Below are 16799 nucleotides of genomic sequence, written 5' to 3' on the forward strand. Positions count from 1 at the left end.
AGAAGAAGAAGAAGAAGAAGAAGAAGAAGAAGAAGAAGAAGAAGAAGAAGAAGAAGAAAGGAAGAAGAGGAGGAGCAGCAAGAAAGAGGAGGTGGAAGAAGAAAAAAAGAAAAAGGAGAGAGAGAGAGAAAGGGAGGGAGGGAGGGAGGGAGAGAGAGAGAGAGAGAACCACAATGCATCCTTAGCTCCCTGCCAACCTGTGCCAACCTCAGCAATCAGGTCCTTGGTATAGCTCAAAACACCCATGACAATAGGAGCACCAGCCCAGCAGAGCACTGGGCAGCCGGGCCTCACATACATTCTGTTCTCTGCACCCTGGATTGCTGAAGCTCCAATGTCAGACCCAGGACAACCAACAAACCAGCAGTGTTGCCAGCCCACTCTCCTTCATAAGTGATCCAGCTGCCTTGAAACTCACAAGGTGCAAACAAATTGGCTCTACAATTTTCTTCTCAAGAATCCTTCTATACATCTTTTCAAACCCAGGTTCTATAGCACCCCACTCCAGCCTCTGTGGCGTAGGAACCGTGAAAGCAAATCCCACAGCCCCGCACAGCTCTGTTGGACATTAACATCCAGAAACATTTGCATCATGATCAACACTCCAGCAAAGGCACCCCCACAGCACAGGGGCTTTGTGGACTGCTAGCATTATTACTATTATTATTATTATTATTTCAATAGAAGAGAAAGGAAAAGAGTAGAGAAGAACCAAAGCAACAAATCTATAGCTAGTGAACCCTTCGCTGGGTTTTTGTGCCTCCACTTTCAAGCACTTAGGTTCAGAACCCGCACCCAGCTGAACAGTGCTCCAGCCCCGCAAGTAGAACTGAGAGCGAGGAGTTTTCTCACCCAACACCAACACGCTTGCTTTACTTTAGAAGCCGAACTCCCGCCCTCCCTCAGCCAAGGACACAAATACTAGCAAAAAAAAATTTTAAAGACAGAAAAGGAAAAAACAATCTATCATAGTGTCTACATCCCTTCTGCATCCTGTATCCCACAACCTCACCCCATTGTCTGGTCTTAGAAAACACTTCTAAATTACCCCCTCCAGAGAAACCACAGACACACAAATACATTTCCACTTCCTCAAAAATTCTCCAACCTGCAGCCCCGACTCTAGCAAGCAGCCCTCCCAGGAAAAGATGTGGCTTCCTGCTCCTCTCTTCTCTCTTCTCTCTTCTCCTCTCTTCTCCTTGGAGCCTCCTGATAAATTGACTCCAGGAGCCTGAGCTTCTTAGCAATAAATAAGCTCCAAATATAGAAGAGGGGGGAAAATATGATGAGCCTCTCTGACATTTGTCTTTAAAATAAAACTAGCTGCACGTCAAGTTTGAGCTTAATTTCTGGAAATAGGCGGAAGTCGCTCCGGATCATGCATGGAAGGCTAATTGAAAAGATCAGTCGGGGCGCTTGTGGCAGCCTTGTCACTTTGTGACAGTGCTCCGCTCCGGGAAATTGCATCGTCACGACAAACGGGACCGTGATAAAACGACCCTTTCCGTCCCTATTTGTAGATCACTCAGACAAGATTGAACTGCACTCGTTTCCCCTTCGAGGGGAACCGCGTTTTCAGGGTAGCCCAAGGCTTAGGGCTGGGGGGGGGCTCACTCAGGGAGGGGGACCCAGAACTTCAACTGGATGAGAAGTGACAGGCCTTTGGGGATCTAGGCTCCAGCCAGGGCAAGCACAAGCCAGGACACATCGAGGACAGAGCTTTGCCTATAGAGCAAGGCCTATGCTGTGCTTCGGGTTTCTCCTGAATTCCCTTCATCGCCTTCCTTGGTCTCCCAAGTCTCCTATAATTGCTTCAGCTACAAAGCCCCACCTCTGGGCACCGAAGCCTTCCAGAAAAAAGAAGGGCTGGCCCACAGAAATGGAGAGGACTTTCCAAACTCCATACATAAGCCGGTGCAATTCCAGCCTACATAAAAAGCCGAAAGCCGAAAGCCAGTGGAGCCAGTGCAAGGCCACCTCATCTTAGACTTTCCTCCTTCCCCATCTATTGCAAAAATAACGTGACCACCACAGCAGCCACTATGGCTGGCGGGTGTTGGCCCAGGAGACACCAAGAACTAGACAGTCTCTGCCAGCATCGAAATGGCAGGGAGGAAGCCCAGCTCTCAAGTCTCCCTCCCAGGTTAAGCCTCAATCATTGTGTCCCTTCCCTAGGGACGGCTGGCACTCTCGCCCAGTGGCGATGATTATGCGCCTAGAATTCAACCGCGAAGCATCTAATAGGAAAACATATGGTGTCAATTTGGATGCTCCGCTCCTCCTGCACACCCGGGGAATGAACGGCACAAAGCCCTGCAGGCTGGCCCGCGACCCCATGGCCCTCTGGGCCTGCCAGCCAGACCTCAGTGGTAAATGCTCAGGACTGAGAGCCTGGACCCACCTAGCCTGCTTCTAAGGAAGTCTGAGTTGGGGGTAGGGGTGGCGATCTAGTCACCTGGTAGGGTAGGCAAAGGCATTTGCCATGTGATGGAGGGTAGGGGGATCCTGGCCAAGCCCTGGGCTTTGCAAGGTTCTGTAAAAACGTGCCTCAAGGCTCTAACTCTGTGCCCTTCCCTTCCCTTTGTGTCTACCAACTCCTGAGCAGTAGGGGACAGCCAGCTCCACCAGAACTGATGGGGACTCTCTTAAAGATGTGTCTCTAGAAGACCTAGGCCTTCCCACACTTCAAGTGAAGCCTAAGCCCGGGTACAGACTCCAAACCTGAACCCAGCCTAGTTTTACTGGGCCTTCAGGCTGCCATCAGGCCTGAGGCTCTAGGCCTAACCCTGCCATGCACCAGCACCTACTGACTGAAGTCAGGCGGGTGGTACCCAAAACGGCCCAAGCAGAGGAAAGCAGACAGACACTGGAATATCAAAGGCACCCGTGGGCCTGGGATCACCAGGATCCAAGCAAGGAAGGGCATTTCCAATTCTTGACACAGCCTCCATGCTTTTCCCATGTCTACTAACCCCTGCTCTCAGCCTTACACTGGTAACAATTCCCGCAGTGCTGTTTACCAGCCCCACCCTGCTTCAGGCCTGGGGTGAGGCTTTCCTGCAAGGCCTCTAGCTGAAATGGGGAGGGGAGGAGCTGAGGGTGACTAGGGGAGGGAAGCCCCCCACCTGGCCTTGTCTGTGGAGACATTCAGTCTTGGTGAAATCCAAAGGGGCCTCCTTCCAGCACAACCAGAAGCCTTCGCCCCGCCCTAACTCAGCCCAGCCCTTCTCTCTGGGGTCAGAGCCCGGGCAGGGGCGGGGAGGGGGTGTGAGTTACAGGATTTGGGGGGTGGGGATGGGGTTTCTCTACCGCAGCACGGAAAACTTAGGCTGTTTCTGTTGGGCGCAGCCCTTGAGTTTCCAGAATCAAGAAAAGCAAAGCAAATGTCCTCCCCTGGCGGGCTACTTGGCGCTGAGGGGTGAAGACACTACGGCCGATCCAGGGCTTTTTTTCCCCCTCCCGCCAGGTGGCCAGACCAGCTCCGGTTGCCTTGAGCCTCTGAGCCCTCCCCTGACCAAGGCTGGTTCCCGCGCCTCCAGCCCCGAAGTCCGCAAAAGACTCAGGCACTTACTGTTCTGCATACTGACGCTGGCGGGGGGCTTCAGGATCCCAGGAGGCTCGAATTTGGGGCTCTGTTAGCAAGAAAATAAAAGTTAATCACCAGATAGACTTGATTCCCACCCAAAGCCTGGGGCCAGGACGGGGAAAGTCTTCCTCTTTCAAGAAACTGATCTATTCTACCACTTGGGGCCACCACAGGGTCAACGAGATCCTGCTCTCCAGTGCATACCAAAATCTACCCTTCAGCCTTTCAAATAAAAATGCTCCAAGATTCCCAGTCTCCCCCCACCAAAAAAAAATCCTTTAGTAGTTAATCTTTTAATCAGAAGAAACGATGACCCGATTTGATCCCCCCCCCATCTGTACTATAATGAGAAAATATTCTGGAATGGTTTGTTTCAATTCTTTCAGGTTTTAAAGCCCAGAGAAGCATTACAGAACTTGCCTGAAATCTTGGATGTCTGTCCACTCTTATAAAAGGCCTCACACATCTGCACAGCCCTAGTTAAAGTCTTCCCCCTAAGACAAAACAGAGAGAAAGAGAGAGAGAGAGAAAGAAAGAGAGAGAGAGAGATGTCAAACTGATTTGGAAGCACAGGTAGATGGGTTAGGGCTCAATCACTCTGCCATGAATCCCAGCATCACACCCAAAAGCCCAGCACCCTCTCCCCTAGCCATCAACCCCACTGTTTAGAAAAGGCTGCTTTGGCCTGGTTGAGAGAATTAGAGAGTCTGATCAGCTGTGGTTCCATTTTGCAAAAATATCAAGAACCAGGGAGAGAGAGGAAGGGGTGGGTCAGGGAAACAGTGGGATAAGGAATAGAGCTAAAAACTGGGCGTGCGGGTAGGGCATAATACCTAAACTTTAGAGGTAAAGAGGAAACCTCTAAGAACTTGGTAGTTCCTGGGGGGGGGGCACAGGTTAGAGCCATCTGAGAGAGCTGCTGGTGCACATTCCCTCTTTCTGTAAAGAATTTCACCCCCTCAGTTGTCCCAAGGTCCCCAGAATCCAGCTATCTGATTTTCCTTCCCAGTCATACCTCCCTCTCCACCTCACTCCCAGCCCTTCTGAGACTTTACAAGTGGTGAGCCCAACTTTCTTCCCCAAACTCTATTTATTGTGATTAAGTTCTCTTTTGGTGTTTAGATCTCCCTTCTTTTTACTGTACTGTGACACACGCTGCCTACCTCGCCTCACTGCTTTAAAAAGTATGAACAGGAGGGGGTGAGCATGGTCGACAAAGCCTACAGGCGGTGAACAATGGCTTCTATTCTCCGGCTTTCCCCAATCCAAAGAGCAAAACCCAGACTCCCTAACCAGCAACACAGCTTCCAACCAAATGTACCAACAACTCACCAACTCACAAAGGGAATGGAGGGAGGGATTCTTCTCACTTCATAAGTCCTGACCCAGCGCAGGTCCCTGAAGGCTCTCTCACTCCCACCCCCTTCCTATCTTTCCCTAAAGAAGGTTCTTGGAGGAGGATGGAGAAAATAGAAAAGTAATTTCTTGTTATAAATTTCTGGAGGTAATTGTGTTACTGGTGTGAGTTGTTAGGGGCTGTAAAAAGATACAAGGGCACCGTGGGGAGCTCAATTGGGAAGGGAGAGTTACAATAAAGAGTGCATTCAGGAGGTTCGACCAAAAAAAAAAAAGGAAGAAAAAATAAAGAGCTAAAATAATGAAATACTGACAGCATCATCTATTTTTAAAAGCATTCTTTTATCCATTTTGCTTGTAATGTTTATTAATTTTGCCTGCTTATGAGTCAAGAATTTCAAGAAGTATATTTTCCTCTCCAAGGCCTGTTCTGGTCCAATTTTTTAACTAACTGGGAGACAGCTTAAATTCATAAAACTGAAGCTACTAAGAAGACTTTTTTCTCAGCATCTGATTGTGCCATAGCAAACAGTGGCCACAACAAAATGTAACCTCTAAAACGCTATGGGGTTTCACTCTCTAAAGAGCCTCCCTCCATCTCAGTCCTAGAATCTACAGCCCTGCCAAGACCAGACATAAACCCCAACTCTGGCTAGAATGTACTTTTCCCTAAGTGCAAGTAGCAAAAGGTAGAAGATGGGGACAGAGGGAAGTGAATTCCAATTGGAGGGGTAAAACTTTCTGAACTTCTCTCTTTAAACCCACCCCCTACACCATCACAATTGCTTGCCCTCAACCTTAGCTAGTTCCACCTTCTTCTTCTTCTTCTTCTTCTTCTTCTTCTTCTTCTTCTTCTTCTTCTCCTTCTCCTTCTCCTTCTCCTTCTCCTTCTTCCTAGCTGATCCTTGAACAGCCTCACTGATTAATTTTCGAAGCAGCTGGGAAGGTGATAGCATTTCAAGTTCCGGTTCTCCTCCATTCCCGTCTCCCGCGCCCCCCCCAAACTTGGCTAAGAAGCTATCTAATTACTTAAGTAATAGTTAACACTTAATGCAAAAGTAACTTGGGAAGCAAGGCACATTAACACCGGAAGCAGTCCAGTCGTGTTCTTAGTGCCGCCAGACCCCCAGCCCAAGCCCAAGCCTCCTAACCCAATCTGGGGCTTTGTATGGCTTTGGTAAGGCCAAAGACCCACATTCAGATGGAAGTCTTCACAAATCTCAAACTCCACCAGCATACTCCACAAAAGGCCGCTGGGCTATGACCCCACTCCCTGTCCCCAATACAACTTTGAGCTTTAAATGCTGCTGTTTGTTTTAATGCCTTAATTCTCAAAATCCACACCAACCCACCAAACTCCTTAGCTGGGATGAAGGGGAAAACTCATTTTCGGGACTCTAACCCCTTCCCCCAGTAATTAGCAATTAGGATGACAAACTTTTATTCTCTAGGGCCAAATAAGATAACAACTAATCAAATTGCCTTCAGACATATGCAAAGGTCACCGGGTATTACCAAAAAAAAAAAAAAAAAGTAATGTCAGTGGCAGCAACTATTATTTCTCCTTGGTTCACTTGCTTCCAAGTACTTTGCTTTTCATTTCATTTTCTGCTGTTTTTCCCCCCTCTTCAAGCCTTCTCAAGTTCAAACTAAACATCGAAAATGGCTTAGAGAGCTTGGGAAAGCAAGAGAGAAAAAGAAAGAAAAGAAAACCACAATCACTTTGTTTTTAAACTTTCCAGAAACCATGATGACTGAAGGGCTAGGTTTTCGCACTTGAAAAAGAAAGCATTTCCACTTGAAATTCAACTCCATTTCCCCCAATTACACTTGCTAACATTCAGGGCTATTATGGCAGCACAGGGAGACTGAGAAAAATCTGCACCAGGAAAGAAGGCAACAACTTTATGAACTTTGAAAAGACACTTTTCCTCCGGGGGTCTCAGAATCCCCAAACTCTCAAATTACTCAGACTAATTAGTTGGGAGAGGATGTGATTAGATGAGAGGGAAAGCCAATGCTTTCTTATATTTTTAAGGCAACACAAAAGAAAAAAATGAGGGGATTCAGAGTACAAAAGAAGGAAAGAAAAAGAAAGAAGGAAAAAGGGAAGAAAGAAGGAAGGAAGAAGAAAAGAGCGAGAAAGAAAGAGAGGAAACGAACAGAAAAGAAAGAAAGAAGCCACCTTTCCAGTTGGAAACTTGTTGAAATGGCAGCACTTCGAGGCGACTTGGATTGAATAGGACAAGGACGAACACCCACTGAGCTCTAGGGACAAGTGATGAGGAGCACCTCAACTTTCGGAGAGAAGGGGAAGAAGGTGAGGGGCGCGGGGAGGGGGGAGCCAGGGACCAGAGAGTTTGCCAGCGCGAGCTTCGCTCTCAAGTTGAGCCGGACGCGGGAGCCCGGGGGGCTCGGTGGAAGCTGACAGTCCTCCCGCTCGCTGGGCTCCGAGCTCTCTCGGAGCGTGCGTCCCACCGCCTTGGCCTGCTGGCTTCTTTACCGGCTCGAGCTCGCTTGTGGTTTCTCTCCGCCTCCAGCTTGTGGCTGCCTCGCCGACTGAGTCCGATCGCGCCGGGGGCGACGGTGATGCCCAGTGCTTTTCCGCGCCAGGGTCCAGCGCCGCACAAAGCCGGAGGATGGGCCGGCGGGCGGCGGCGGGACCAGCTGACTCCCCCCCCGGCGCGCTTCCGCGCCGCGCCGGCTCTCTGCGCGCTGGCTGGGCCCGGGCTGCACAAAGCCGCGGCGGCAGCAGGTCTCAGCCGCCGTCCCCAGGCCTTGGGGCTCCATGGAAGAGTCTCTTCGATCTCCCTCGAAGGCCTGGAGTCTTTGGCGACACCCGGGCCGGGAAGGGAGGCTACAGCTTCGCTTGGAACCCCGGTGGTGGCTGCTGCGAGATCCACCCGCGCTGGTGCATCGCCGGCCGCCCTCGGGGTCGGTGCCCGCCACCGCTCCCGGGGCCGTCGCCCTTCCGACGCGGGCTTTCGCTGGAAGTAGAAAGTTTGGGATCCTGCGTGGAAACTTCTTCTGCCCAACTCTCCAGGCGTCGCCGTGGGGGGAGGGGACCAGCGAGAGGGGAGGAAGGAGGAGAAGGGGGGAGGGAGAGGGAGACCTGCCTGAAGATTACAAGAAACAATCATCATAAAGCGAGAAGAAAGCAGCGCACTCACCTTTCTGAGGCATCCTCTCTCGTGGTCAAAGCTCCTGTCAAGAGTTTTGTTTGGTTGGGTTTTTGATCTTTTTTTTTTTGGTGTTTTGGTTTGATTTGGTTTGGTTTTTCTGTTGTTGTTGCTTAAAGACCCACAACCGTTTGAAAGGATGGTGTTTTAAAAGAGTTGCTCGCAAGAGTTTTCTCCACAGACGCTGCAGGGTTGGTGTGTGAGAGCAATTCTCAGATCCCTGGGAAGGAGACAGAGATTGACAATAAAATGGGCTGTCAGCGGCTGGAGAGTGAGAGATAAAGAGTGTGGGTGAGGGAAGTGGCTGCAGCCAGCACACCTATGCTGATTGGTGATGGCTCAAGTGTGTTAATGTGTGTGTGCCGGCGCCCGGCCTCGCCTCCACCGCTCCTCACTGGCCCATTAGCGAAGCCTGACCTCTGTCATCATCCTCCAGCAAAACACTTCCTCCTGCGCCTGAACCAGAGCGGGAAATGAGGCCGAGCCACGGTTCGCTTTTCAAACCCACTAATCACTCCGCAACATGCAAATGCACCGCTCGCTCCCACACAAAATATTGCTTTATGCAAAGCAGCGCCGGGGCCTCGCGCCAGCCGATTGGATGCTCCCTCTCCCTGCCTGGTGCAATTGGTCCGTTTGTTTGAATATGAATACACTTGTTTTCGGCTCCGCGGGTGGGTCCCGGGCTCCTCTCTCCGGCGCTGGGCCCCCCGCTCCCGGGGGGCGCTCTGGCGCTCAGCGACTGCTCCCCCGGTCCCCGCGCGCACCGGGAGCCGGCACGGCCCCAGCCTAGAGGCGACGAACTTGATGGGTCAAGTGGAGACCTGTGGGCTGGGTAGTCGCGCTCCCGGCGGTCACCTCCTCAAGCTGGGGTGCGGGACTCCCAGCCCACGGAGGTAGCAAGTTTGGGCTCTCCTTTCTGGCCATCCACCCCCAGTGTGTACTGTGGCCGGACGCCCCTCCCTCATCCACCTCCCCTCCCCACTCCCTTCCTACCCCCCCCCCGTCCTCGCCTGGGACCCAGGTTGCCGAACACGACGGTGGCTGCGCCCTAGCCACCTGGCCTCTAGAGAGGAAGAAGAGAAAAGGGGCCGGATCTTTGCTGGGTTCTGATAGCTTCCCGGTAGTGGTGGTTGGCGTAGCAACGCCGGGGCAGAAAAGAGGCCTCCAAGCCGTGAACCCGGAGAGATCGGCAGCCTCCGCAGCCCTGGCCTCCCGGGCCTGCCCGTTTCCCCCACCACACTCCTGCTCCTCTAGCCTTTTCTTTCTCTCTCTTTCTCCTTTCGGAAGCCGCGGGCGCGCAGCGGAACGGAGGCGCGGCCCGGGCTGGAGAGGCCCGAGTAAACACACCACTTACTTTGTGTACAGAGGGTTCTTGTGAAAAGCCCTGAAGAGTCCTCACCAAACACTCACCAACTTCTCCCACGTGCCATTTGTTGACTAAGTGAGGCTGCTTTTGCAGGCGCCAGAGAGGAGGGGAAGATGAGAGGAGGGGGGAGTGCGGGGAAGAATTGGGGGGGGGAAGAAGGGGGGTGATCAATGCTGGGAGAGATAGATTCTGCCTGTGCGTGTCCCGGACGGCGTTCATCGTCTGTCAGCGTGTGTCTCGGTGTGTCACCGGTTATCTGTGTGTGGGTGCGTAAGGGTCCGAACCACGACTCCCTCTCCTGGGTCAGCCTTGTTCACGGAGGCGGATCTCCTTCGGCAGTTGCCAGAAAAAGCGAGCAGGAAAGTAAGTAAGTGGCCTTTCTCTTCTGACCACACACCAGAAGTCCATTTGTTGAATCCTGGACGATTAGGATACACCTCAGTACACTCCAAAGGCTCCCTCTGAGCTCGCAGTTTAGGTGACAGAGGGGCCAGTGGTTGCCTGGTCTGTTCGGAGCTGTCCGGGGCTCTCTCTGGGAGCGTGTAGGCCTTGGATCCGGGGAAAGAAATTGGCCCTGGGGCGTGGGACACCTTCCCTCCCTCAAAAAAAAAAAAAATCAGGCAAAAGGTGAATGGAGGTGGGAAAAGCTGAGACCGAGAGGTCGAAAATGAAGCCCCCAGCCTGAGACACTCGACTCCTCCAGACTTAGGAAAAGTGTTGAAAGTCAGAGTGCATCAATGGTCTGCGATCCCCAACTGGCCTGGCAGGCCGCACCTCGGAAGCCCTGCGGAGCCGGGATGGTGACCACGCAGCAGGCTATCTCGGGCCTCCCGGCCTGGTGCAGATCTCACCGCCCTGTGCCTACTCCTGGACCGAGAAAAGCAGCTACGGATGACTCCGGGCATAGTTTCCTGGGAGCAATGGCCACCGAGCCAGAATAGGGTTTTGCTTACATCCTCAGCCTGACAAGGATAGCCCGCTTTGTCCCTTCTCGCTGCCCAACAGCACTCGCGAGGAGCGGGGAGGAAATCCGGGCCAGAGGCGAAGGAGGTGGAGCCGATGCCCAGGTCCGCGGCCTCCTAGGCGAGATTTCGTAGGACCGAGAATTTCGGAGGATCCCCAGAAGTGTGGCGTCGGGGGGTCCAGGTCCCAGGCCAGTCAGGATCTCCGTTCTCTTTTTCTCTTTTTACTTTTTCAAGGGAGCATTTAAGACTCATAGGCAAGAATGGAGAGGGGGAGGAAAAGGATGCAGTAACTCCGTCCGAACTGGAGGCAAATATCATTTTTACAACCTCTCAATTAGCAACCGAGTGGATTAGCACCTTCTTAAGCTTTGCCTAAGAAAGAAGCTGCCATAATCTTGTTGCTATTTCCCCCCAGGGCACTGGCCCTTTGAATCACCTCCTCCCACCACAACCCCCCACCCTCATCTCACCTCGTAGAAAAGTTTTAACCAGCAAACAACAACAAACAACAACAACAACAAAATCCGAAGGAGACCAGGAGCTGGGAGAGAAGGCCACTGACCTCATGGGGGGGGGGGTGGAGATAAGGGCTCAGAGAAGGATTCTTGGAAACTCCTAGGCACAAATAAGAAGAAACAAAAGGGACTTGGCCGCTTCCAACGTGTCAATATTTGGGGGGGGGGAGGGGATGAGCTCAGCCCTGAAGGAGGCAGGGTTTCAAAGTTTAAAGAGAAAGTGGTAAGAGCAAGATTTCCTTGCTCTCTCTGGGCTGGATTCAAGGAGACCAGGCGACCCATCGATTTGGCCAAGTACCTACAGTGGAGGCTACTATGGCCTGGAGAAAACGGGACCGGGATACAGTGCTGGGCACCATGACCAGGGGTGTCCCCCCAAATCGAGACGATTGGAAAGTCGCCATTTTAATTACGGCTTCCAACGCCACCGAGGCCCACCTGCTGCCCTTCAAGGCAGGGGTGTATGGGGGGGCGGGGAGATCATGCCTTCGGTTTTTTTTTTCTTTTTTCTTTTTCTCCACTCTGGATTTCCATCCACTCTGTCCACCCTTCTCTGCCCCCTGGCGCCGGACAAGGACCTCTCATCCGAGAGCGGGGAGCTCTGGGCCGTTTGGGAGATCGCGGTCCGCCAGGTAGGGCTCAGAACCCCCCTGGCCGGTATCCAGGCATCGGGGTGAGATCACGCAGCTGGTCCCCCAGCCCTCTCATCCTTAGCTTTCGCCCGAGTCTGCCCCATCAGGTCTTCCATCCCCAGGGCAGCCTCCTGCGAGGCAAAAATAAAAGTTTCCAGCTCTAGGAAAGTGTCTTTGGCACCTAGCTCCCGAACCCAGTTTCCTTTGCCAGTTGTTCGCAAACCTCCGAACTTCGACTCTTCCCCGGGCCCAGCAGAGGCGCGTTCGTGGCGCACTGGGACTCAACTTCTTGGGAGGAAAAACAAAAACAAAAATTCTCCACAGACATCCTCATCACTACGTAGAGTCCCCAAACCTCTCTCTCCGCAGGCCCTGGGAAAGTGGGTTCCCTGGATTGCGCAGCTGATAAATGTGTCCAAGAAATACGAAGGCAAAGGCCTCCCACGCCCCAGTTGCCTAGTTCCGGGTGCCTCCCCGGAACTGGGGGCCTCCCCGTCTTTTCCTATCTTCAGCAACCTGCAAAGTTCCTGATCACCCCCCCCCCAAGCCTCGCCAAGCCCGGAGCAAAGCGGAGCAAAGCCGAGAGCCCGCCTAGCAGCGCCTCCAAGCTGTAGCTACGCTTGGCTGGAGGAAGCCACGGCGCCCCTCGCCTTCCCGGTTTCTTTCCAAATAGTTACTGTGTCAGAACGCTCTGTGGGTTTGTTTCTCTTCCATTCCTACTAGGCAGCAAGATTCTCTTTTCTCTCCCCCTTTCCTTACCCACTGCACCCCCTCCATGCTTAAAACAAAACAGCATATATAGCTGGGTTTTTCATTGAAGAGATTTCTTGCAGCAGGCGCGGGTCAAAGCTTCAAGATTTGCCTTCTATGTTGTTATCTAGATAACAGCCGGGTTTCAAGTTCTTGATGTGTAGGACTCTTGAAATGTGCTCATAGCTTTGGATTCTTACAGATAGAGGTCCTACGAAAGTTTGCTTTCCATTCCTTTACCGTGGGAGGGACGATCCTTCATCTCCCCTTCCCCTGTTAAGCTCTATCCCCTCAAAAAGAAAAGTTAGCCGGTGCCACCTCAGTCCATATTCCCTAGTGAACCCCTCTCTTTATAAACAGCAGCCTGTCCTAAAGGCCGGGCACTAAGTCTTGCAGTTTTCTAGGTCCCAGGAGCTAAGAATTGGGGGCTTTGGGACTAGGGAGCAGGAGAGAGCAAATGTCATGGCTGGCTTGCTCCAGCAGCCAGAGAACCGCAGCTAAGCGCATCCTGACAGGCTTTTAAAATGACATTGATTGGGACAAGCTGTTCCCAACCCTAGTAAGAGTTAATCTGCCTGTTAATCAAGGCACTAAGGGGCTCAATGTGAGTTTTATTAGCGACTGGAGAACAGAGGCGGCAGCAAGGGATCAAAGCTGGGATCCCAGATATTTTGTCAGCGCACGCTCTTCAAAAAAATGTATTTTCAATTAGAGAACAATTCAGGGCTTTTCATCATTTCCTAACCCAGCCTCACAGATGGTGTTTTACAAACCTGCTTGGGGTGTGTTGGGGGGGGAGTGGGGAGAGAAGCTAGGGAGAGATAACCCACAAACCCCAGAAGTGTAGAGAGAATTGTGGATCACCTCAATCGAGTTTGGTCCTGGAAAATTTAAGAACGCTGAAGTTTCTCGAGTCCCTCCCAAGAAGAAAAAGAATGCAAAGTGAAGCAACAAATACCCCTAATATCGGCGTCCACCTCAATCTCCCATTCCCCAGATGCTAGTGGAATCTGACCACCTACCAGGGTGGGCAGGAAAGTTCACAAGGATAAGTCTCCTTCCATCTTTCCGGAGCTGCCTCCTCCCCTTGGTTGGAGGGGCTTGGGTTTCCTTCAGTTTTCTTTTCAAATTCTTAAGTGAATAAATAAAATTCTGGGCTTAGTGAAAATTTGAATAGTAATTCCTCCAATAATGCAAATAATATGAGAAGATGGGAGGGGTGAGAACAGACTGGCCAACCCACACATACCCTCTGATCAAGGAGGGGACAGGAGCGAGAAGGCAACTGAGGAAGTCCCCGGATCGCCCCCGACGCTGGGATGAGGAATCTGGTCAGAAGTAATTATGTCACCGAATTTTCTCGCTGTGACAGCCGAATAAACACAATCTCCAATAAACATCTCTAATGAGGGAGGAGGCCCGAGGATGGCTGGGGTTGATTTATGACTGGAGAAGGTCTACTTCCCACTGCGAAACGGGCAACCTGCTCACCACCCCAGCTCCCGGGGAAAAGGAACCTACAGAGGAGAGGAACGCCGCTCAGGTAAGGTGCATGGCTGGTCGGGCAGTCCCTTCGCTCGTTTGCCTGGCTTCTAGGTAGGGTGAACCAGCCGGGGTTGGGGCGAAGGGGGGGGATGTGTGTGTCTCAATCACTTGTCACAGGTACCTGAGGTCCAAGCCTTCTCCCAAAGTGCCTCCAGAGAAGGGCAAGAAAAAAGACACCAGGATCGCGAATGGGAGTTGGGGAAGGTGAGCGGGTAATAGATCTCCCAACCTGCCAGGCGGGGTGCTCTGGTGCCGGGCCTAAGCTGGCCTGGGCGTCTCTCTAGTAGCTCAGAGCTGGAATCCCGGAACTTGATCGCCCTGCGGAGCCACAAGTTGGTTTAAGTGTGGGGTCGTCTCTTACTTGATCTATTTGGGAAAGCTTCCAGCGCCTAGATCCGGACATTCCAGAACGAGACGGAGGCTGGGCGCCGCTCTCCGAGCGCACTCACTCAGTGGCCGGACTCCACTAGCGCCCACACACTTCCCGCCGAGGGAGAAAGCGCTGCCCCGCTGTAGCCCTCCCAGCAGTAACCCGAGCCCACATTCTAGCTCAGTGAGAATCGCTAATTATTAGGTCTTTCGAAGCGAAGCTCAAATCTCATGCTGGGGGCTTTGCGTGCTGCCTAGCTCAGGGCCACCGCATTCTTTCGTCCTCAGCTCCTTTTGGGGCAACGAATCTCATCTCTTTTAAGACTTTGTGAAGGTTCAACCACCCACCTCCACGTTGCAACTGCGGGCAACTTTTGCTGCACCTTGCCCTCCCTCCGGCGGGAGTGTGACCATGAGCTCGTGGCGCGGCTAAGGGGTGCACTTCTCCGCGCGTGGAAGTCGTAAATTGCATCGCGGGGTGGGCGGGGGGTGGGGAGAAGTTCTGGGTGCAGCAACCTGCATCCCTTCCTCTTGCAAGTCTCAGGATCGCAAGCGACTTGTGTAGACGGCAGCATCAGACATCCCCACCCCCACCCTCAGCTCCAGGCCAGACTGGAAGTCCGCTCTTGGGACTACAACATTTTGCTACTTTTGCAGAGAAGCATGCATGCTCGGCGCAGACAAGCCCTCCTCTTCCCCCTCCCTCACCCGCCGTCGGTAACTCCCTTCGATTATTATTATTATTACTATTATTATTATCATTACTACTATTTGGGGGGGGGATCGGATTTCTTCTCAAAGCAACTGTCTAGTAAGCCCAAGGGGTCACTTGGAGAGGACTTGGATTTGGGGAACGTGGGTCGCGGGCCACGGAGAGGCGCCTCGGGGCTGCGAGACGGGTCGGGGTGGAGGGCGCCCCCCGAGCCTGGGCGGTTACCTGGGAGCGGAGGGCGGGGTGGCAGGTGAGCCTGGCGGCGCCGGTTCCCACACTTCTCACCGCTGCTCGGCAGGGGAAGTGGCAGATCTGACAGCTGCGTTCTATGCGTGGACCTGCCCCAGAGTTTAAATGTCAAAGATAAGAAAAGAGGGTGCTCAGGCAGGCGCTAACTTTCCTTAATATCCACGCCAGCGCCGTCCTCATTGGCTGCCCGGCCCGCGTGACGTCACGGCGGCCAGAATTGGGCGCTGCGCGGTGCAGGCGAGCTTTCCCGGCCAGCGCGAGCCTGCCTCTCCCCGCTCAGCCTCCGACCCGCTCCATACCCGAACTCTGGCTTTCCCTAGATCCTGGCTGGTGTCTGCACCAGCCCAACCCTGCGCTGGCCTGTCCCGTCCTCTTTGAGGGAGTAGAATAACCACCTCCAACACCCCAACACCACCCTTCCGCCCTCCCCACCCCCAACGAGTTCCGTTCGGTGGAGTGCGCTCTTTCTCACCATCCCGCATGCCGATCTCACGGTTGGACCACCTTATCTCCTCTTGGATTCTCTTGAGAGGGACCCATATACCTCACTGAGGTTTGTGAAGGGCCCGGGGCAGCACCCGATTTCTGGAGGAGCTCCAGGTGCAAAGGAGAACCTGGACTCATGGCCCCTTGCGAGCCTAAGTAACCAGCTGGGCACAAGCAAGACCTAGGAAGAGGATGAGCAGTCCCTTCCCCAAAGCAGGCCAAACCTGGGCCTACTGTGTGGGTTTGTTGTTGCTGTTTCTGTTTTTGTTTGGTGAGGGAAGTCCCACTTGGGATTTGCCTTCCTTCATCTCATGGACTGAAAGGCCAGTGTAGGTCATTATATGCATCTTTGACTTGGGGTTTAACGATTGACTTTGTGGCCTCAAGAAGGAAAATGAGAAAAACCTCAGAGTCTAAAGTCAAGATTTCTTCTCCAGGTGGCAGAGTAAAAGGCTGAGCGTGGGAAGAGGTCAGGAGCAGGGTGACCTCCCATCTTGGAGTGGATACTCATACCTGTTTTGTCACCTTTCCCCAGGGAGAGGGGTTTTTGAACTGCCAGTCTCTTCTGAACTGCTAGACTTAGGAAGTGGCTTGAGTTCAGGCCTGGAAGGACAGAGGGTGCTTGAGAGGGTAGTGGAAGGGAGCGGGAGGAACGGGGAATTATCTTTAGGGAAATGGAAGTCTGGATGGCTCTAGATGGGTCTGTGGCTGTCAAGGTATGGTTGGGGCACTGGAGACCACAAGGGCGAGAGCCTGCACACCTTGGTCAGGTGGGGGAAGTGAAAGATGATGTCAAGGTGCAAAATGGAGAGGTTCCCCCTCCACCCCCAGCCCACTGTGACAGGTGTGGGACTATACAACCTGCTGCTGGAGGTGGGCTCCTGGCAGCCAGTGGGCCTGCCTCTGTTGACCTGGCCAGCTGGCAGCTGGACTTGATATTTTATTAATCTGGTTCAGTGGATTGATCCAGCAGGTTGGGGTGGGTTGGAGTAGGGAGGAGAAGAAAGGGAGGCCTTTAGGGGAATGGGTGGGGAGGGGAGTTGTCTTCTTTTTCACAAACCTTCTCCATACTTTGCTCCAGCCAGC

The 16799-nt window shown here is 52.8% G+C and overlaps 1 protein-coding gene across 2 annotated transcripts in view; it reads right to left on the reverse strand.

Annotated features, from left to right (window-relative positions):
* Pax6 (paired box 6) overlaps positions 1-15356 on the reverse strand; it is a 29954-nt gene extending 14598 nt beyond the window's left edge. The window contains exons 1-3 of one of the 2 annotated variants that reach the window (XM_013019582.1): positions 15204-15356; positions 4007-4080; positions 3572-3632 (exon numbers count right to left, since the gene is read on the reverse strand). In XM_013019582.1, coding sequence (XP_012875036.1) covers positions 3572-3581 — 10 coding nt within the window. In that variant the 5' untranslated portion in view covers positions 3582-3632; positions 4007-4080; positions 15204-15356. Of the gene's footprint in view, positions 1-3571; positions 3633-4006; positions 4081-15203 lie in introns of those variants that run through there. The other variant, XM_013019581.1, reaches the window with a different exon arrangement.
* Between the last annotated feature and the right edge of the window lie 1443 nt (positions 15357-16799).

The sequence above is a fragment of the Dipodomys ordii genome, unplaced genomic scaffold, assembly GCF_000151885.1.
Source record: "Dipodomys ordii isolate 6190 unplaced genomic scaffold, Dord_2.0 Scaffold46, whole genome shotgun sequence".
Lineage (NCBI taxonomy): Eukaryota > Metazoa > Chordata > Mammalia > Rodentia > Heteromyidae > Dipodomys > Dipodomys ordii.